Here is a 22,302-nt window from a genome sequence, read left to right on the forward strand (position 1 = left end):
ACTTTGTCTCCCTCAACCTTCTTGCATTCTATTTTGCCTTTTGAAAACCAGTGAAAAGTTAATATAGGAAAGAAATGGAGTGGGATATGGATGTAGAAAGTAGCCAATTCTGCTTTTTAATACTTGAAAGAAAGCAGAAGACTTGTAACTCCAAAACCTTTTGCAGGAAATTGTTTACAGTGAGATGTTCATCTTTAAAAAACAAAGCAAAATATTAAAATAGTATTAAAGTAGTTCTATTMTGCAAACAGATACTAAAATGCAGATGGTCTTTGTATTTTGTCTAATGGTTATTAATACTTCAAAGCATTTTCTTTCTTCTTCTTTCCTAAATAATCTTTTRCATGTAATCCAGAGACTCAACCCGGTACTGCACATATTAATTTATTTTTTAAGTAAACCCGGTTRGTACCTCTGGGTGCTTGTTTGTTATTAAATAATGTTTTACTACTTGTTCAAGACAAGAAGCAAGAACACAATAACTCCTACCCACTATCAGTCAGTGTGGAGAAAAAGAGCTGGATCGTGCATTGTGTCTAGTGGCAAACAAATTTGGATTCTTTCCTTCAGTATGTCAGCCTCACTGCATAGCAGACATCATCCTGGCAGGGTGTTTTTATTAAGTGCTGTTTTCTTTTGATTGTATTTTAATTTTTTGTTCTGAATTGGAAGGGTGGTTTTCCTTTTCATTTAGTATGTTTTTGCTTAATTTGTTGTTACTTTAATTAGAAATATATTCTTTACCATTTAGCTCTCCAGCTTACCGCACYAGTAATCTTCGGAAAAACTGATGTCAGGGTTACTGAAATGAATRGTTCTAAGTATTGCTGTAGGGTTTGCCGCAGTTCTAGTTTCTGAAGCGAAGCAACTTGGTTTGCTGGCTGTAGGTGTTCTGCAAGCAGCTGTTGAGCACTGTGTCCAAAGAGAAGATGCTGGGATGTTCTCAGACTACCTCTGTGCAGTCTCTCCCCTTCCCCTCCCTTCTCCCCCCAAACGTGTGCATATCCATGTAGTTCAGACTGAAGAAATCTCTTGTGAAATGCTTTGCCCAGAGCAGGGGTTTGGAGAATCTCTACCAAGCAAAATAGATACTTTAATACAGCTCTCCTAATTGGCTTTCTTTTTCTTTGTGTATTGAGAAGCTGTACTTTCAAAGAAAATGACAAAATCTTACGATGATTTGCTAAAGCTTAATAAAAGTTTTGAAATTCTTTGGAAAATACCTTTGCAATAAGAATAAGTCTTTTATGCCAAGAAATGTACATGTATATGTTAGTGTATGGTTTATATTATTGTAGCTTCACTCAAGGTAGTCTCAAATTAAGTTGATCCTTATTTCACAGTTGCATCTTGCACTTAAAATACGTGATCTCTTGCAGGCTTGGTAAAGTGAATTTGTTTGAATGCTTTTAACTTACAGTTTCTTTCTCAAACTCATTTGTCCAAGAACACTTTTTTCCCTCATCTTAAATTGAATTGATAGGATTCTTCTTCTGTGACCCAAAARGAGTCAGTTGACAAATGACATTTCCCCCCCCTTTTTTTTTCTTTCTTTTTCTTTTTCTTTTTTTTTATAAACTGCGATGATTCCAATTGGGATACTTCTCATTTGGATTTTTAGCTTATTTTCATTTGTGGTTTTTCACATAGTACCTGAATTAATGTAATCTGTGTTGTGTTTCATCACCTAGAATATACAGCCTAACCCTTTGAGTTGTCATTATTTTTGTATGAAAAGCCAGATGTTTGAAAGCCTGATTTAATAACCAGTATGTACCCTGTACCAGCATCTGATATGACTCAAGATCATGGTTGGAAAACAACTGAATGCTTTCAGTTGCATGACTCTACTAAGCCTACTAGTCAGGATGGGAAAGGAAAATTTTTCCACATCCTTGACAATTCAGAGAACTAATAGTACAAATAAATACTATATACAGCTGTTTTGACTTCTGGACAGCTGCTGTCTTAAGTCTCTGCATGCTACAAGTCTGYCTGCCTCTACTGGTGAAGGTAGCTTGCTCTTTTGCATTCTTCAACACTTGGTCTCCCTATTTTTGTTTGCTTACGTTCCTCAGGATATAGCTTTAAATCCACAATTTCCTCAATCTGTGCCTAATTTCAGAGTGATATGGCAGTATCCTGCATTTGGAACAACCTTCTATGCTGTTTTTGTAAGTGGTTTGAGCAGACAGATTAGGGCTACCACCTCTCACACCTGAATACTGCTTTTTTGTTTTTGTTTTTTTTTTTCCTGGAATGTATTTCAGCAGTTTGAGTTCCTCTATTCTGGTACCGATCCATGTCATTCCCGTAAAGAATCTGCAGGGAGCTTATGCTGTTGCAYTTCTGTAGCATGGAACAAAATCACAGTGTATCATAATCAATATAAGATGTACCCTGAATACGGATAAATTTGGGATAAAGGCTGAAATGAATAAATAGTAGGCATCTGCTTKTTCATTTCCCTGGAGTCTGTGTCTTTCATGTTATATTTTTAAAAGGACTAGCCTAATATACCAGCCTCCTCCGGCGCTCCTTCATGGCATCCTTTATCAAATAATGACTCTATAGGAGAGAGATTCTTAAGAACTTCAGTTCCTTCTCATATTTCTTAATTGACACAAGATTCTCTACACAGAAAAGATTATAATTTCATCCTCACTTTCTTCTGTTAGGATGACTAAGATCTGTTGTTGCAAGATCTCTCTGGGAGACCTGCATTGGTGAAAGAAACAAACCAAGGTTTTTTTTTTCATTTGTGTTTTTGTTAAGAAACCATCAATAGGGTTTCCCAGGTACCTACAAAAAATACTTCAAGGGTTATGGAATGCCTGTAGGTTGCTGTGTGATATACCAGAAACACCTTCCCTTCAAGATGTGTGAAGTTTCATTCTCTTTTTATAGCTTGGATTACCTGGAAGTAAGTTTGTCGCCTAGCACTACCGATCTCATTTAAGACGTTGTCCTTATTTGAAGATGATTTCCGTGAAAATGAAGAGTAGGATTTCGAACTTTCTCATATCAGAATTGCAGAAAAAGCAGTGAACAAGATTGCAAGTGCAAATATTATGAGCAGTAGTTTTCCCTTCCTGTCCTTCTGTTGCATGCATTTTTTCTGGTCCCTTAAATGTGTTTTTGCCCCTATAACAACAGTTTGCTATAAATACCTGCTTTTGGCTTCAGCTGCGTTGGAAAAGCTTCCCCAAAACTTTCTGAGGTGGTACTTTTGTTAGAGGAGACACATACAGGAAAAAAGTTTGTTCAGACATGATTTAGAAAGAACAAATTTGGGCAACAGCTACTCAGACCTTTTAGYTTAGTGGTCGGTTCTTCCCAAGGTCTTCCCTTTTTCATCCCAGTCTACTATGCAGAATGAGATCAGCCCTGGGATTACAGACCAATATGAAAGAAAGTTGCTAAAGGAAGCAGATTAAAATGGGAAGCTGTTGTTCCACGTCAGTGTATGGTATCTACAGAGCCTGAACTTGCCAACAGGTAGGGAGAGTTGGAAGAAGTTATCCTCTGAAGGTTGAAAACTTAGTTTACTAGAATCAGCAGTGTTTCTTTTCACAATTCTTTTTTCCCTGAAAAACTTGAGACAAAATTCTGAGCTTCCAAACATTGACAATAGCAAAACTAGAAAACTGCTGCCWGTTTCAAGGACTGGCCTGCAGGACTCTCACCCAGAACGCGGGGTTTGTTGGCTGCTGTCGCTTCTGCTGGCCTTCCAGACTATGGGTCCCTGCCTCTGGGCAATATGCTTCCCAACTGCTGGAACTTACTTTTTTGGAGTTTTATCCTGTAAGACCTTGTGATGTTGTTAATAGTTTTAATAAAATCTTGGAGGATAGCTATTCTGGAAGGTGCTGTTTGTATGATATCCTAGGCTATTAATTCAGTGAAACTGTTTGAACTCTTCATCTCTGGTTTGCTAGAAGGTTACGCTGTTGATCTGGAAAGTATCGACCAGCACTCTTTTATCTCAAATGTTTCAGTTTTCCAAAACTAGTTAGCTTTTCTTATTAATAAATTAGATTTTTTAAAAAATTTTATTTTGCTGTCTTGCACTCCAGAACTTGGGCTACAGTTACGCAGATCTTGCTCGGTAACTTCATCATTCTGACTTCCATCAGAGGAAGACTTACTAAGAGAAAATCCATAGTTGACTGAAAAACTTCTTTCTTTGACATGCCTTTTATTTATTTGAAACTCAGAAATGTATTTATCAGAACATCCTGTCAGTCAGGCTTTCTATGATATATACAGAAATTTAGAAAATCGTGATAGAGAATAGASACAAGCGTTCTTTCACTTTTGACTTTTACTGCATGAATTAGTACTAGAAGATGTTGAAGTTGGCTTTTTTTTCTTTTTATTGTTTTTTTGAAGAAATTGAATTTTACTTTCAGAAGATAAGAACTAATAGTAGTATTTGAAACAAAGTCTGATGTGGAAGAACTGTGAGATCTTCATCAGCGAGTTCTGCTGGTGGAKTGCACTCCTGTCAAATACTCCAGAATCTTCACTAAGGAAGGGCTGCCACTTATTTTGTAAACTTGCTGTGGTTTGGTATAGACTAGTCTTCACGATGGATTAAGATACATTTAGAATTTTCAGAAGATTTTTCAGATGAGGAAAATACTTTGGAAGGTGGTTCCTGTGATCAAACTAAAAACTGGAATTTAAACATTAYATCTGTGTTTGTTTGATCCAATCATTTTGCAAGTTGGCAAGGTGCTAAATTGGGAGTGGATTATTGTCATGAAYTTCTGCAGGGTGATGGCACTGCTGAATAGTAGGCAGAGAGAGAGAGAGAGAGACTTTTTTGGTTATTAGTTGTCATCTGGAGTTGCAAAGAGAGAAAAGTAGCATCTGACTGAGGCTTGACTTGAGATGGAGCTGCTGATTTGTTTCCTGACCCTGTGCTGTACTGTTAGGGAGGGAGAATTTGAAGTTGATAATTGCTAATATGCCAACATCACATTTATATTGTAATTCTGAGTGCATCAAAATCAAAGGTGCTGATGCTGTAACGATGCTCCCTGCGATGTCTGTCGTGTCTTTTGGCCAGGCCTGTTCTGTATTGTCCACCTCTGCTGCGCCTCTGCCCCTGTCCCTACGATTGAAGCCTTGGTGTTTGGGCAGCCTTTCCCCTCCTCTCCACTCCAGCTGGGAAGCCGGAGGGGTGGAGGAAGGGAACGTGTCTGAAGGAGTGAGCAGGGCCGACCTGTGTGAAATGGGTAGGAATCTGGGGGCCTGGGGAGGAATGTGGAGGCTGACACTGCGGTGCCCGGACAACCAGTGTGCCAAGGAGAAGAGTCGTCTTAGGACTACCTTGCAGTGAAGCCTAGAGGGCTGTGTCCTGGCCTTTTGGCAAGATCAGGCCAACTGAGGAAAAAGCAAGGTGAATAAGTAAAGGCTGCCACTGTTCACCAAACCCTACTGCCTCTTGGTAAAATGGTTTAATAATGCCATGATGCTGTATATGGGTTTTTTTTTTAATCTACATGTGGATCATCAATGAATGTAATGATATTGCTGTTCACTACTGGAATTCATGGTTTCTGACTAACACTCCAGTGGTTTAGTGGATATGGAAATGAATAGTCTTTTTATAAACAAATCTGAATTTCCCTAGTCCTTTTTAACATAGACCGTTAGACAAAATGTTGCTCTCTTACTTGTGGATATTAAGGTGTTCCAGTAGCTAGAGTATGCCCAGGATGGTGGTGGTAAWAGAGCCCTTGAAGAGTAAGAAAGTAGGGAGAGCAGGACAGAAATGAGAGCGGCATCTCTAGAAGGTAAATCAAAACAGAAGAAGAAAATGGAGTAAAAGGGACATAAAAAAAGCTGTTTTCTAAGGCATTAGAAGGAGAATTAAATTCTTTCTAGCTGTCATTTAATTATAACTTTTCCAGTGATCAGAATACACTTAGTTATAAACTTTTCATTTGAAAGTGTATGTTTGTGTCTCTACTCCTGTGTGTGAGAGAATCTTATCATACTGACTCAAGATATCCAGCATTTCACTTTTATTTGGATATCAATTTCAGGAGCATGTGCCTGTGTGTTCAGTACTGACTTAGTTCTTATAAAATGTTTTTAAGTAAAAATTTTAAATAAGAGCACCAATTTTAGATGTTTACTATTAAAACTTTCTTTGTAGGTTATTGCACTTAAGAATGAACATTGAAGACAAGCTGGGAGGATTATTTCTTAAATGTGGTGGCATAGACCAAATGCAGTCATCCAGGGCTATGGTAGGGATGGGTGCAGTATCTGACCAGTCTGGAGTGTCGGGAGAACGGCAAGAGGCAGTGCTTCAAGATCGGACTATGGCGCACCAAGAAATTCTTGCAACAGATGAAGTGTTACAGGAAAGTGAACTTCGACAGCAAGAGATGATTTCACATGATGAACTCATGGTCCATGAGGAGACGGTAAAAAATGATGATGACATGGATACCCAAGACAGACTTCCTCAAGGGCTGCAGTATGCTGTTAATGTCCCTGTAAGCACTTTCTTTGTGAAATATGGAGAAATTACTAGGAAGCATGATTTAGTATTCTTATCCTACTCTGGCAAGAATCTATTAATTGCTTGTTTGGATTTGGATTATCAAAATATTTATGAATAGATGCTATTTATGAAAATGTCATTTGCCTCTGGCTGCRGATAAAATTTGCCAATTAAATATAATCTTTCAGTATCTGTTTTATAAATATTTTATAATCAGGCTGTTACCATATGAATTGATGAGTTAAAATGTGCTCTTTTAAAAATACTTAATGTTCAAGGGTAACTACCAACCAGAATAAGTAGYGTTAGTAAAAGGTGCATACCATTTATACTGTTCATAGTGCTATTTAGTTTCTCTTGGTATAGGAAGCATTTTCTTACATATTTTCAAAGTATGTGGACGCTTAGCGATTGCATTCACACTGCAGGTTGGACTGTGACACTTCATACATGACCATAAATATGCCCCTCCCTGATATCTAATAGAAGGTGTACCTCATCTATCCCAGAGTGAATATAGATGACTTTCTTTTGAAAGTAGAGTGTCTGTCTGTAATACAGCACATCATCACTGTTACCCTTCAAACATAAAGGATAATTACAAGGACTTAAAAAGTAGATAGCCTTATATCTGAAGAATAATCTTTATAAAGGTAGCGTTGTTAAAACATCAGGCTGTTAGCTGTAGATTAGATGGTTCAGGTGTTAGAAAAATGTAAGAATATCTTGCTCTTTATTAAAGTTTACATTAGATCAAGAAATATTTTTTGGAAAAAAACTTCATTAGCACTATTCTTGTTTTCTTAAAAAATACTTCTTGTTTTAATATCTAATAAACTATTCCGTTAAATCTTGCCATGACAATACACRGACTAAAGTAAAGTAGGTATGAAAAACTGAATGGTTGTACAGATGGAAGTGATTTTAATATAACAACTGATCTCAAAATCACCACAGGTCAGAAGGAAAAAAGACTTTCGGAGATGAATGAAAGGATACATCAAAATGTCACTGTAGAAATTAACTATGCCCTTTTTATTGAAGATACTTATTATTCCTTTCACTTAAATTTCTGAAAGAATGAAACCACAAGATAATTCCCTTAGAAAAAGGTTTTCTGTTTCAGCAGTTTGTCATCTTCTAAAATTGAAAAATTGCTTTTCTGTAGTGAGAACCTTACCTGAAACTGGCACTTGGTATCTTAACAGATCAGTGTAAAGCAAGAAATTACCTTTACTGATGCATCTGAACAACAGAAACGAGACAAAAAACAAATACGAGAGCCAGTAGATTTGCAGAAAAAGAAGAAAAGAAAACAGCGTTCACCAGCAAAAGTAAGACATTGATTTGGCAAAACCAAGAATAAAAGAACCTGAAGATTTGGTTGACTATGACTAATTTCATTAGCACTTGAAGTAGTTAGGCTGGAAATTGTTTGTTTGCTCAGTAAAGATGCAGTTTGCAAGTTTACCAGAAACCCAAATCAAAACCTGATTATAACACTGTTTTTCTTTGAACTCTGTTTAGCAACGTGAACCCTTGACACATTTTAACATCTATCTCTCCAGGCAGTTCTCTCTCCAAATATCTTTTTAAAATTATGAGTCAGTAGTTTTATAGACAACTTATAAATCATTACTCTGTATCTATCTAATAATAGTTGTGCTTTCATGTGAGCCTGATAATTTTATATGCTTTATGCATAGCGAAAAGTTCTTAAAAAGAAATCTAAAATGGTAGTTTTGAAAATTCTAAAAAGTTTACTAATGTATATAAAATAATCTGCTGGTAGGGAATATTCCTGTGGTCCTAATCACCTTCATATATGTATTTATTTATATCGAAAGAATCTTATGCTAGCTGCTGGTTTGTTACTTCAAAAATTGTTTTGAAGAGATCCATTCATGAGGAGTATGTATCCCTGTATGTCTGAAAAGCTTAGATTTTCTTCTGGTGAGACCTACTTCAGATAAAAACAGCATCATTTCACCTAATGAGGTGAGGGCCGAGTGCTGCAGCAGTGTTAAATCTTCTCGTAGTTCCCCAAATCAATATTAATCTTCAGGTTTAAAATAGAATGTGTCCAGGATGCTCTGAGAGGCAAAAATCAGTTTTATATATATRCGTGGTCATACAGCAGCATTAAAATAAGCCTACTCTGAAATCAGCCCAGATTGCGTATACATTGAAGGAAAACCCACTCTAACATCAGCAAAAAATCCAAAGCCTAATTGCTGTTTTCCCAAGGTTAGCTACCTTTCAGTCCTCCCCAAACCACTGTCAAGTTAGGTGGCATTTGTAGTATTCTTGGAAAGTCGACAAATTGTTTCAGATTGGGTGTGGAAGCAAGTTCCAAAACCTTTGCATCAAGATACTTCTTCCTTTGATTAAAAAACGGAGCTCTGGTTTGAATAGCCTCCACAGATCACTTCCATGGAAACATTGCAAGATAGGAGAGGCACGTGCCCCTCTCTCGACAGACATGTACTTGCATGCTTCCTTTATATCTCCCAATCTGTCAGTGTCATTCTTTTGACATAACAAAAGATTGGAAAATGATCAGGAGAATCATTAAACAGGTTCTTCTTCAGTCTTTCCCCTTGCTTTTTTTAAGGGTTTGTAAGAATACAATGGCAAAAAGAAGCTAAATGACTAATACAGATGAGAGTCTACTCYAGTTTAAGTTAGTGTTCCCAGAGTACTCAAGTTGATTTTTCTATCCAGACAGCCCCTGGGGCTTTTAAATATGGAAGTCCATTAATATACTGAAATACCTTAAATTTTGTTTTATTTTAACTTGCTCATYGTATACATAAAAGTCAGTAACTTTTATGAATTCTGTCTACTTCCACCAACTCGTGCACACACACGTGCACATACATACACTAAAAAACATACACTTTTTGTTGCTTTTAATAGGAAAACTACATTGACAAAACTAATTTTCTTGATTTAAAAKGTGCAGTGAATAGATACAGTAGAAGAACCCAGATTTAGGCTAACTGTGAAATTAAGTATATTTTCTGCACAATCATTTACAAATTTCAGTGTAATCTATGAAAAAAATTTCATAACATATATTGAAATTCATGTCAAGTAACCAGTCATTATTTCATTAGTACTATAYTGTTACAGAACAGAATTTCTGTAATTGTCTGTATCTGTGACGTACTGGAGTTATAACGTACCAATCTGATAAACGTATGAATGTGCTTGTCCTTCAGAGTGAATGCACGGATTTTGTTGGCTCAAGATTTCACCCTTGCTGAGTTTTGATGCAGCAGAATTAAAATTGTTTAAGTAGATCCTACAGTGTTTGCTACTGTTGCAGAGAAAGTGTTATTTTGCTTATTCTGACTCTCTCATCACTATCATTGTCATAMCCCCCCTAAACATCTTAGCTAAGCAAGATGCAGATATGTTTTCCCCAGCAGACTTTTTTTTTTTTTTAATAACAAGGGATTGAACTATTTTATTTAAGGTTACTTAAACTATTCTTTATAGTCTRTTTCCAGTTAAGTAAAACTTTTGGAAATGTAACTTGCTTGCCAGTTGCCAATTTTCTTATTGTCTTGCCAGAGATAGTAGGGGCTTTATTGTTGGGCGGGTTTTTTTTTTCTTTTGTCAAATAGAGAAAATCTGTGATGAGCTTTACTGAATGAGATAGGTACAGTGGAAATCGTTTTCATTTAAGTTTTTTCAAATTCATATGAAAATAGCTGCTTTGATACCAAAGCAATTGAGTGTGGAAAGTTGAATTTGTTGAGGAACTTCTCCAACATGTATATTGTGTGAGCAATATTCTGTTGAGTGAAAAATTTGAACAGAGAGAAAAGTAATACTATTCTTTTGGTTGTATGGCTCTGCGATTTTGTTTTTTAAAAACAATTTGTCTCTGAGACTATGGAGATTATACAGATAATTTGTATGACTATCCTGGATAGGTTTTAATGCATTTTAACAAACATTTAAAGTCGTGATTGAAACAAGAATATAACATTTCACTTTTCCTTTAAAAAGTAATTGKCCATGGTTTTGTGCCCAGAGGTGGTTTGGTTACTTTGCCTCCTTTCCACCAGACGGACAAAGTAAACAGTAGCATGTAAAGTGACTCAGCTGTGAATAGGGAAGCTCTAAGCTGGTTTTCCAGGAGCTACTTTTGTCTCTGTCGTGTTGAAGTATCTTTTAACTTAACGAGACATRTGTTGGATTGGGCCGTATTTGGAAATGTAAATGAAAAGCCTATCGGATAGTTTTGTAGAAATTAGCATGGTTTACCCAAAATATTTACATTTTCTGCATTAAACAGTTTTGGTTTTTTGGTTTTTGTTTTTTTTTAGTAAATAAGACATCTTTAGAGGGTAGTGTGAGAACAAATTTTACTCTTTTTAAAATAGATCCTTACAATAAATGAGGACGGATCACTTGGTCTGAAAACCCACAAATCTCATGTTTGTGAGCATTGCAATGCTGCCTTTAGAACCAACTACCATTTACAGAGACATGTCTTCATTCATACAGGTACTGCTTGACTTCAAATTGTCTTTTCTACTATATAAAGATTTGTTTACTTTGTTAAAAATGTTTTCAGCTCTATGCGAATTTCGGTTTTAAGAGCGTAGCTAACTTGGCATCTAAGCTTAGAGATTCCATGCACCAAAGTGTCAAAAGAATACCAGAAAAAAAAAGTCGACATATGTTTAATAAACTGAAAACCTAACTGTTTACAAGATTTCTTTTCTTCCTTTATCAGAAAGTAATTGGTTGAATGTAGCCTAAGTGCCAAAATTGACCCCTTTGTAAAATGTGCTCCTGCTGCTTATTTGCCTGATGAGGTACCTCTGGTTCGGAGAAGTGGAAAAGGTACTTACCATTACAATAGCTTGCCAGTATCCTGAATGCAGTCTTATGCCAGCATCATGATTGATCCTATTCATGAGGAAATTACAGCTGTTTTAGATCACTCTTCTGTGTTAGTGTTAATATGACTCGTAGGATCATGGAAAGAATTCTGGAGTTCATATACTTAGTAAGACTAATAATATTTTTTGATATTAGAATATTTTTGGAATTCGCTCAGATGCTGGGGTTTTTATAGGCGTTTTTATATTCCTCAAAAATAGTTATCAGAAACAACAGTGTGTAGTTATTAACTTGTGGATGTGGAATTATATTGTTCAAGGTGAAAAACCATTTCAGTGCAGTCAGTGCGACATGCGTTTCATTCAGAAGTACCTGCTACAGAGGCATGAGAAGATTCATACTGGTGAGTATAGTGCCTTGAGTATCTTTACTAGCGTGCTTAAGAACTGTTTCCCCACTCAGGCAAGGTTTCTGATAATAAATATGCAGCCTAAAATCCTGCTGTAGTTTGTTTTGACTTAACATATGTTACCAAATCTAAAAAATTAAATTAGCTTTGTGCCTTTGACTTGCTCCACTTTTCTTTGGCTGTAAAATGARTATAAACTCTCGTAAGCAAATTTGAAAATAGTATTCTAAAAATATCCCAAGTAGTGAATCCTGAAGTTTGTGTATTCATAAAAGTCCAGGTTTGTTAAGCAGTTGTATGTTTTGTTGTATCAAATTAATTTGGACAATTGAGACTTCCAAATCTCAGTAGATTTTTTTTTTTTTTTTTTTTTTTTTTGGAATGTGATGGAAAAGTGCCAGGACTAAAATGGCCAAAATGCCTAATCCCAAAGGTATTAGTATTAGCATTACTTTTCACTCTTTTTTTCAAAGCTTTAATTCAGAACTGTTCTAAAAATAAGAGCCTTAGTTTGAAAATATGCAATATAGGTTAAATAAGGCCTGAAGTTTTAAGCCAAAGAGAGTTAAAGTTTGTATGTACTTGTTTATTTTTTATCTTGTTGCACTGCACAAAACCACATTCTTTAACAGGTTTGGCTTCGTTGGGTTTTTGGCATTTTGGTGCATGGCCTTTCAATCCCTCTATAAATATTTTGTAATATGGTCCTTTTGGACTAGATGCCAATTTCTCAGCCTGTTTTGCAGAAAAGCAGAGCTGGTGAATGTGCACAGTGTTTCTTGTCCGTAGCATTTAAATGGATATGAAAGCTACTAACATGCAGTGCAGCGTGTGCATGTGTAAGCGTTGAGAGGGAAAAAATCCTCAGCAAAATGAATTTTCAGGGCAGTGTACAGGGAGTTACATGCACAAATGCCCTGTTGTGTATGGGTTTTTTGTATCCTAGGTTGCCATGAGTCCAGACTAAGTAGGTTTCCTTCAGCCAGCCAGCCACAGAAGAGTCCTCCATTATTCTGTCCAACGTCTTTGTTCTGTTCCTAGTCGTTCCTCTGGCTCTGAACTGGTGAACCATGCTGCCTTCACTTTGTGCAGATATTATTCTTGAAAAGAATGCTTACTCGCTCTCTTTCTTCCATCTATTCCCTCCCCCCACCCCAGCAATAGAAAAGGCAAAAATTTAAGCATGGTTTATTTTATTTTATTTTTTTTAACATTTTTTCATGCGATATTTTTCCTGAGGATTATTCCCTGTACGTGGCTGTGAAAATGAGAGTCTGGGCAATGTAGTTAATTAACACATGACTGCAAATACAATATAAATTGATTTAATTATCTTTAAAAATTCAACTTATAGCTCTAACAAGAATTCCGCTATGTTGCTTGTAAGCTTTGGAGGGAGGGTTTGGTGGTGGTGGTGATTTTTTTTTTTTTCCTGCCAACTTTTACCTATACTGCTCTTTGTTTAGCAAAGAAAAAACTGCCATTTAACAATTTATATTGTTTATATTGTTATCTGCCTTTTTAGATAACTATCTTTTCCTCCCTTTCTTGCTTGTTTAGTRTAGTTTGCTTATTTCTTAGAAAATTTGGAATGGTGATTGTGTTTAAAATGTTGAATTATGAGTGTTTCCTAGATGACAACTATATAAATGCTTAGGAGAAAGCATGTAAGACCCTATTTCCAGGAATCTAATTCTCACTTTATTGAGCCAGTTTCCAGCAGACTGCCGTCTTGCACTTTTAGTAAGGTTGTGGTTATTATAGATATATGACTTGTTCTGAAAAAAACTAAAAGCATTGATCTTAAAAAAATTTTTTTTGAAGTTAATTTAGTAAGTGAATATTTGACTGCTGCTGAATTTGATTTCTTGGCTCAATTACAGTATAGTTAATTGGCATTCTGTGTGCCCTATGATAATATTCATGAGTGGGCCTTTATTGGCTGTATAGAGACACTGTTGTTGAGAGTTGCATAATTAAACTCATCCAAAGAAAGCTGAAATTTCAATTTGCTTATATGACTAGCAAGTGAGCAGTGGGTCTGTATTTTTAACTCCGATGAGAGGGAAGGAGAGCTCTCTTCAATCTTCACACTCAAGAAATTTTCACTACAAATATTTTTTCTTTTACTTTTTTTTTGTTTCTCTAAATGACCATCTCTTGGCACCACTTTTTTTTTTTACAATGTTCAAAATGTTGCTGAAGAACAGGATGTTTCCTCCTCTTTTTAAAATCTTTATCAATTTTTCAAGTTTAGTATTATAAGACCATCAAAGATAGTGGTAACAGAGGCTGTGTTTTGTGCCTGTGACAAGCCCCGAACTTAGAGGTRCTGTAGCTTGTTCCAGTATGATTTGAATTCTGTTCTCTGAACCACTCCCTCAAATGAAATGTTATGAGGGAAGTAGGAAGCCATCAATGAACAGCCTTATCCTAGGTAAATAACTAAATAGTTGCATCTAAAAGCAGACATTGCATTAGTACAGATTTCACTTACTAGAAACAATTGTATGTACAGCGGGGTAACAGTGATAGGATCATGCTGCTAAATTTGTCATTAATGATACAGGAAATTGCCATTTCAGTTAGGACGAAGAGTCATCAGTACATTTTCATATTTTGAGTTTGCTGGGCTCCTGAAGAGAATAATACCAAATGTGTTTTTCAAATATGTCTACTTTTTTTGTTGAGAGATGTTTCTGTACTCCTTCCGCACTCATGCATTCATATGTCATCTCCTAATTCTGTAACCCACTCCATTTTGCATTTTAAACACAAAAAATGAGAATACATTAAAAAAAAAAACATTGGGACTAATAATTCAAGTGCTTTATTATTCAGTCATGCTGCTTTTTTATTGCCTTCTTTCGTATTTTATCATTTGTATTTTGTCTGTTTAGATTTTAACTATCCCAGAGGTTTACTTTTATAATTATTAGAGCCTTTGTACATATTGTATTTGTAGCTGTAAATAGTAATATTGCTCAGTTTTAATAGATTTTCTATGTAGACACAAAACATAATCAAAATGTTTTAAGAATATTCTTCTTTAGGCTGTTTTGATAAATAATTCTTATAATTACTATATTTTTAAGTTTTGCCTTTTTTCACATCTGATTCTTTCCTACTCATTAACTTATTTCAGAAAAATATGTCTTGGACACTTCCTACATGAGTAAAATATTATTATTAATGATCTCCTTCATTTACAATATGTCCTATTTTAAGAGTACAATAAAATTTCAGAAGGCATCTGAAGTTTCAGGCTTCTGCTAGGAGAAGACATTATGGGAAGTGTATCTGATATTATTTTTTAATCTTTTTCCAATACTATCTTACGAAGATTAAAGCAAGAATTAAGTATAGTATCAGTTTCACAACGTGCTTCTTAATCTTACTTGCAGAGTATTCTAGAATTCTACTGAAAAATACCATTTTCTGTATTTTAGTGACTAATTTGAGGGCAGTGTCCACAAACAGATTACTTTTCTTCCTATTGTGACATGGCAGCAATGCTTTCATGTCTGCTCTCAAAGTCTCCAAAATTCCTGTCACAATCTGATCCYTTTCCACACTGTGTGCAAGCCATTTCAAAGTGGTGCATGGTCTGGCACAGACATAAGCTGCTGCTGCCAGAGGTATGTATCTGCTGCCTTTATCATTGTAGAGAGAAAAACTCTACAAAGAAAAAAATTTWAAAAAATGAAAGCTTCTACTTGACTCTGTTGAAGCTTTGATAAGAGAAATAGGTAGAGGGTAGAGTCTTCTACCAGTACGTAGTCAGCTAAGTAGAACAATATTGAGGACTCTATGACCGTTCMTGTACAAAAATGGGTATAAGGCTGAAGGTAAGTGTATCAGTGAAGCATTCTGTATTCTGGCCTTCCTGGGGTAGCAGGAGGACTTGGAGGGCTGCTTAAAGCTAGGATAAGACTGAACTATCTCTTTTGCTTCTCTGACTTGGTTTGGGTTCTGGTAAGACTGAGGATAGTCTTCATCCCAAACTACTGTTTGTTTCTCTAAGAAGGGTTTAAGAGAGTGGAAAAGCAAACTTTCAGACAACGTAAGGAAAATTGTTTGGAGGGGAGATACAAAGGAAGCACAAAGTGGAATAGTGGAACAAAGGAAAATAAAGCAGTAAGTAGAAGGGATTAAAAAATAGTCTTTGGGAATGGAATGATCTGGTGTAAAAACTAGAACAAAGATGACCTAAAACTCATACTTCATCATCTTTAGAAGTGAAGATGGGGATTTGAATTTGATTCAGAAAGTCTCCACAGGCTTGGTATAAATAAAACACCATAGAAGTAAATATGCCTGATGAATAAAGAGAACATGAAAAGAAGAATGAAACTGGAGTTAGAAAGGTAGGAAATAGGCCCAAGAAGAGGATTTGATTATAGTCAGTACAAGAGATGATGAAATGATAGTTAAGAGGATGCTTAGATTTTATGGTGTGATTTTTAGTAAGTAAGAAATGGCAAATATTAGTCCTGGACTAAATGTGAACCTGTAGAAAAAGAACTACTAAGGAATCTAAGAGATCTTAGGAGAGAAGATCAGTTGGTTTATGAGAGGATAAATTGGAGTCAGCAACAAGTTATCCAAGAAGGGATTGGTTGAGAATCTATGTGGAGAGGTAAGAATTAATAATTGAAAATAGGGCATAGGCTTAGAAAGAGAGAGATTTAGAAGTTGCTTGGAATTAAGATGGTCAAAACTTTGGGAGTTAATGATCTGACTAGGAGCAAACGTGCAGGTCATATAGATATTTTCCATTCCAAATTCTATAAATAATAACCTCTTACTTGAAGATGTAGACCTATCAACCCTATTTCTACTTTGAGAGGATATAGCTAAATGTCACTATTCTAAAATAAATTAAATAATTTATTTTAATTAAATAATAAATTTATAATTAAATATTAATTAATTATATTATTTATTATTATTTATATTAAATAAATATTATTTAATAAAATATTAAATAATTAAATAAAATAAATTAAATATTAAATAATTCTAAATAAATTAAATAATTTGAAGAATAAAATAACGTTATGTCTCAGAAATTACCTCAGAAATATAGAGAAAAATAATCTGCATAATTCTGGAAACAAAAGATAGATGTTTTCTATCCCCAAAGTCAGAGCAATACAGTGTCCAGAACAAAGATGATGTTGACAGATGCTATCAAAAGAATTCAAGATCTCTACGTCAACTCAAAAGATTGCATAATACTGTTAAGAGGTAGGATTACTGTTCAGGATGAGTTCCATAGAATAACAATGAACTTTTGTAACAGCAAAACTAACTTTTCAGGCATTTAGAATTTTTAGGGTTCATCAGAGAAACCTAGAAAATAAAAATATCAGAGGGAAAAAGAATTCAATTTGCCCGGATAAATTTAGCGACAGAGATTTGTTGTTTTCAGCTTAATTTTTYTATTAAGAACTATTTGGGATTTCCAACCAAAATAATAAGACTTTTTGGAGCAATTAGTTCAGTTCTGCACACAGATATCAGGAAAGATTAAAAAAAAAATACACAGACCCCTAGAAATATCTTAAATTGAAACCTTTAAAATACATAATTCTTTTCTGGAAAGAATGGGATTATGTTATCTAAGTTGATGTGAGTTAAGGTGTTTTTATGTACTCCTCTGTCATAAAACAACGTGTAGCAGCAGTTTAGAAGGTTAGCTATCTATCTTTGTAGTTCTTCATTTTTTAGGTTAAAGACATGTATCTGTACCCACATTAGAAAGAAGGAGAGGGAATTTAGTTTTTTAAAACGTTTTTAGTATAAATACTTTTTTTCCTGCTTTTGTGACTGTTAAGCATCAGACTATTGAGCCCTGGGAAAATTGTGACATGAGGAAGCCCTATGTTGTTTTATTGATAGCGGCAGACTAAATCCTCTTCTTTACTACTTCTAATGGAGACTGTAATGTTTTACCTGATAATTGTGTGGAAAATGTTTTGTTTAAGAATTTATTTTGTTTAGATTAATGTTTTTATGTGTTTTTTATCAGGTGAGAAGCCATTTCGTTGTGATGAATGTGGTATGAGGTTTATTCAGAAGTATCACATGGAAAGGCACAAAAGAACTCACAGCGGAGAGAAGCCTTACCAGTGCGAATATTGCTTACAGGTAACAGGATTTCATGAAATCTTTCATATAGAACACCTTTCAGTTCTTCAATAGTATACATGGGTATTTTTCCAGATGTTGTAGTCATGTGCATACATATAAACTTTCAAAAGAATGTTTTTTTGTTATGGTAGGTTATCTTGGTGCACAGGTGGAGCAGAGTCATAACTGTCTCTACTGATTTTATATTTTTTTTCTTTGATGCTTCAAACAACACTGTTGTCTGATGCGTCATTAAAAGTGGGTAAAGTGAATGAACTGTTCATATTTAAATAAATAAATAAATACTTATTTTTCTCTAAAAAAAATCTTCTGCAGTATTTCTCCAGGACTGATCGTGTGCTGAAACATAAACGTATGTGCCATGAGAACCGTGACAAGAAACCGAACAGAAGTGCCACCAAAGTTGGTTTTTTGCCATCAGAGGAAGATTCTGGTTTCTCTACGCCTATGAAAGACAGCTCCTTGCCAAAGAAGAAAAGACAGAAAACAGAGAAAACAAAATCTGTAGATAAGGAAAGTACAGATAAGTCAGAACAGAAGAAGGACAAAAATGACTATTTGCCTTTGTACTCTGCTAGTACTAAAGTAAAAGATGAATATATGGTAGCAGAATATGCTGTTGAGATGCCACATTCTTCTGTCAGTGGAACGCACTTAGAAGAAGCAAATTCTGGAGAAATACACCCACCTAAGCTGGTTCTCAAAAAAGTKAACAGCAAGAGAAGTCTGAAACAGCCACTTGAGCAAAGTCAAACCATTTCACCTTTATCTACCTATGAAGACAACAAAGTTTCAAAGTATGCCTTTGATCTTGTGGATAAGCAAGGTTTGCTGGACTCTGAAGGTAATGCTGACATTGATCAAGTGGATACATTACAGGAAGGGCCCAGTAAACCGGTACACAGCAGCACTAATTATGATGATGCAATGCAGTTTTTAAAGAAAAAGAGGTATCTACAAGCAGCTAGTAATAACAGTAGAGAATATGCCTTGAATGTAAGTACCATAGCATCTCAACCTTCGGTAACGCAGGCAGCTGTGGCAAGTGTCATTGATGAAACTGCCACAGCATCAATATTAGACACACAGGCATTGAATGTTGAAATTAAAGGTAACCATGACAAAAATGTCATTCCAGATGAGGTACTGCAAACTCTGTTAGATCATTATTCACACAAGGCTAATGGACAACATGAAATATCTTTCAGTGTGGCTGACACTGAGGTAACTTCCAGTATATCAATCAATTCTTCTGAAGTATCTGAGGTCACCCAATCTGAGACAGTTGGAACAAGCTCTCAAGCTTCCTCATCAGATAAAGCTAGTATGTTACAAGAATATTCAAAGTTTTTACAACAAGCTTTGGACAGAACTAGCCAAAATGATGCCTATTTGAACAACCCAAGCCTTAATTTTGTGACTGATAACCAGACTCTTACAACACAGCCAGCATTTCCTTCCATAGAGAAACAGGTCTACACATCTATACCGGTCAATAGCTTTCGATCGGGAATGAACTCTCCTTTAAGAACAACTCCAGACAAGTCTCATTTTGGACTAATGGTTGGTGAATCGCAGCACCCTTTTCCCTTTTCAGGTGATGAGGCAAATCATTCTTCCTCCTCCTCTACACAGGACTTTTTGGATCAAGTAACTTCTCAGAAGAAGGCAGAGGCACAGCCTGTTCATCAAGCATATCAAATTAGCTCCTTTGAGCAGCCCTTCAGAGCTCAGTACCATGGGGCAAGAGCTGGAATATCTTCTCAGTTTAGCACTGCCAATGGACAGGTGAACCTCCGGGGACCAGGGACAAGTGCTGAATTCCCAGAATTTCCCTTGGTGAATGTAAATGACAGTAGAGCTGGGATGACTTCTTCACCTGATGCCACAACAGGCCAGACTTTTGGCTAAGAAATCTTTGTAAATAATACTGGCACTTTAGAACACATTTGTCAAAACGGGGTTGCTCTATATAACATGGAGTTCTGTACAGCTTTTAAGAGCGATATGATATGTTAAAAAAAAAAAAGTAAGCTGATATTAGCAAGACCAATAACTGCTTTTCTTTTTTTTATTTTTGGTTAGTCACCGGTCATTGAACTGCCTGATGTGTTGCCCCCTATCAAAGGCAGTTTATTATTCACTTGTTTGAGTACAGAAACTATTTTACCTTCTATGAAATTTAAAATAAACAAAATCTGCAGGTAAGACTTTCCCCCATGATTGTTTCCTAACTCGTTTCCTTGTATGCTTTGGGAGGACAGTTATTGTCTGGTATTATTCATATTGTCATTTCTAAGCTTGTCAGCATACTCATTGCTCTTCAGCAGGGAATCAGCACATACTAAACAGACAGAATAAACTGTAAGTTTCAAGGTCAAGCAATTATAGCTTTAAAAGATGGTATTTTCTAGAAGTTCCTTTCTTCCATCTTTGTCAAAAGTAATTTTAGACCATTTGCCCTTTATTTTTGCTTTGCATTACATTGAGTTGTGTTTGGAGGAAAAAATAAATTCTGATAGATTAACTTACTATTTAAAAGCCTAATTAATTTAAAATATTTTAAACACTTTTTTTTAGCAAAATACCTAACTGCTAATGTCTTTACTTCATTCCTGAAGTAATGTGTATTTCTTTGTACAGCTGAATCTAGATGTAACTTTTTAATGACTTTTTCATATGCAGATATCAGGATTTTGAAGTTTTAGTTGAAATACTCTGTAGATGACATTCCCAAATACATAATGCTTACACAAACTGTGTATTCCAAGATTTAAAAGCTTAATTGTACCTTACCCTACATATTCATAATGATTAACATAGAGCACTTAGTTTATTTGATAGTTTTTGATTTCTCAAAAAATAAAACTATTTTAGATTTTTAGGTTTGATATGGTTGCATCATTGTCATCTCATACAACTCCAATTATTTTAATATAAATTGAGATTGGTTATTCTTAGCTTCTGTAAAAACTATTTTAATTCTCTGTCTAGAATTTTGACAATTAAGATAATTAAATTTACTGAAGTATCCCAGAAAGTTGAAGAAGTGGGCATTCAAATTGCATACTTTTTAGTGTTTTCTTAGTGAAATTCATTACAATTTTACCAAGCAAAACTGTTGAATAATGCTTGTGAACAGAATTTCTTTTTGAGCACAGATGAGTGATCAGAGGCTTTCATTGCATTTCACAATATAAATAAACTACAAACTTTATCCCTGTACCATGAATATGTTTTTTTGAATAGTACTTTGTCTTGAAGTATACAGTATGGTACGATAAGTAGTTCTGTGTGCATTTTTAAGGTTGTAAGGTTTGAGTAGCATAACTATTGTGTAGTTTAAGTTAACAATTTACAGATTTTTAAACTGTATGTTCTATTGCACCTTCCCTAAAGGGACACTGTCTGGTAGTTTAAGGCAGTTTTAGGCTGATTAACCAGGGAAATGCTCGCACCCACGCACACATGTGCGCACACACAYACACACATATATGTGTATATATTTATATATATATTTTTTTTAAATAGGGATGCATACATCCTTTTACAGCACTATCGCTACCTGGTGTCTCTCAAATGAAGCCATCAGCTAGTAGAAAAATCTGCGTCCCAAGAGGCTAAAATATATCCTGTCTTTTGAAAGGACTTGAGTGGGACACACAACACTCCCCACTTCTTCCCAAAATAGTAGCAATATTTTTCTTAAGTTTCCTTGTCAGGAACCTAATATCTCCGAATCCTCTCTTTTCCAGTATGGTATGGCTAATAGCGCACTAATTTTACTTGGTACAGTTGAGGAAGAAAGTGCATTTGTAATCTATGGCTTGCTTCCTGCATTGCTAGGAAACATAACTTACGTAAACTTCTTACTTAATACTTTTCTGTAAGAAAACAAATTCTGTTTGATTCATTGATGGTGCATAACTGGTGTATAATATAGGAAGATGTTTCTGCATGCTATCACTTACCAGTTATTTGGTCTGAAGATTTGTCCCTGAGTTAAGAAGAATGAATATCAAGGGAGAATCCATATGGATTTTTAATGATTCATGTAAGGAAATTTCTTTGAAAGAATATTTTAAATCTGGTTGATGTCTATTTGGTTTTCTTCCTTTATGACCAATTTGTTTTTTTGATCTTGCACAGACATAATAAATATGGCCCCTGTATCCCAGGAAGCCTCTTGCAAAGCATGTTTCATTTTCATCATTCWTCTCTGGGAGATCCTAGCTTTTGCTGCCTGAATAATACTGTGTTGTTATAGTGTCTTGTCCTTGCAAATAGATGGTCAGTAATAGCACTATTTTTTAAATACGACAAGCAGCAAAAGCAAAAAAAAAAAAAAAAA

General features: G+C 35.3%; 1 protein-coding gene across 3 annotated transcripts in view; it reads left to right on the plus strand.

The window, feature by feature from the left end:
- The window catches only part of ZNF148 (zinc finger protein 148), a 35,339-nt gene extending 13,037 nt beyond the window's left edge, over positions 1-22,302 (plus strand). Inside the window, exons 1-7 of one of the 3 annotated variants that reach the window (XM_085310205.1) lie at positions 5,061-5,407; positions 6,170-6,515; positions 7,732-7,857; positions 10,921-11,044; positions 11,706-11,789; positions 17,830-17,948; positions 18,267-22,302. In XM_085310205.1, coding sequence (XP_085166331.1) covers positions 6,186-6,515; positions 7,732-7,857; positions 10,921-11,044; positions 11,706-11,789; positions 17,830-17,948; positions 18,267-19,862 — 2,379 coding nt within the window. In that variant the 5' untranslated portion in view covers positions 5,061-5,407; positions 6,170-6,185 and the 3' untranslated portion in view covers positions 19,863-22,302. Of the gene's footprint in view, positions 1-5,060; positions 5,408-6,169; positions 6,516-7,731; positions 7,858-10,920; positions 11,045-11,705; positions 11,790-17,829; positions 17,949-18,266 lie in introns of those variants that run through there. The other 2 variants (XM_085310206.1, XM_085310208.1) reach the window with 2 other exon arrangements.

Source organism: Rhea americana, unplaced genomic scaffold, assembly GCF_003343005.1.
Source record: "Rhea americana isolate MKP2758 unplaced genomic scaffold, rheAme1 scaffold_313, whole genome shotgun sequence".
In the NCBI taxonomy this organism is placed as follows: Eukaryota; Metazoa; Chordata; class Aves; order Rheiformes; family Rheidae; genus Rhea; species Rhea americana.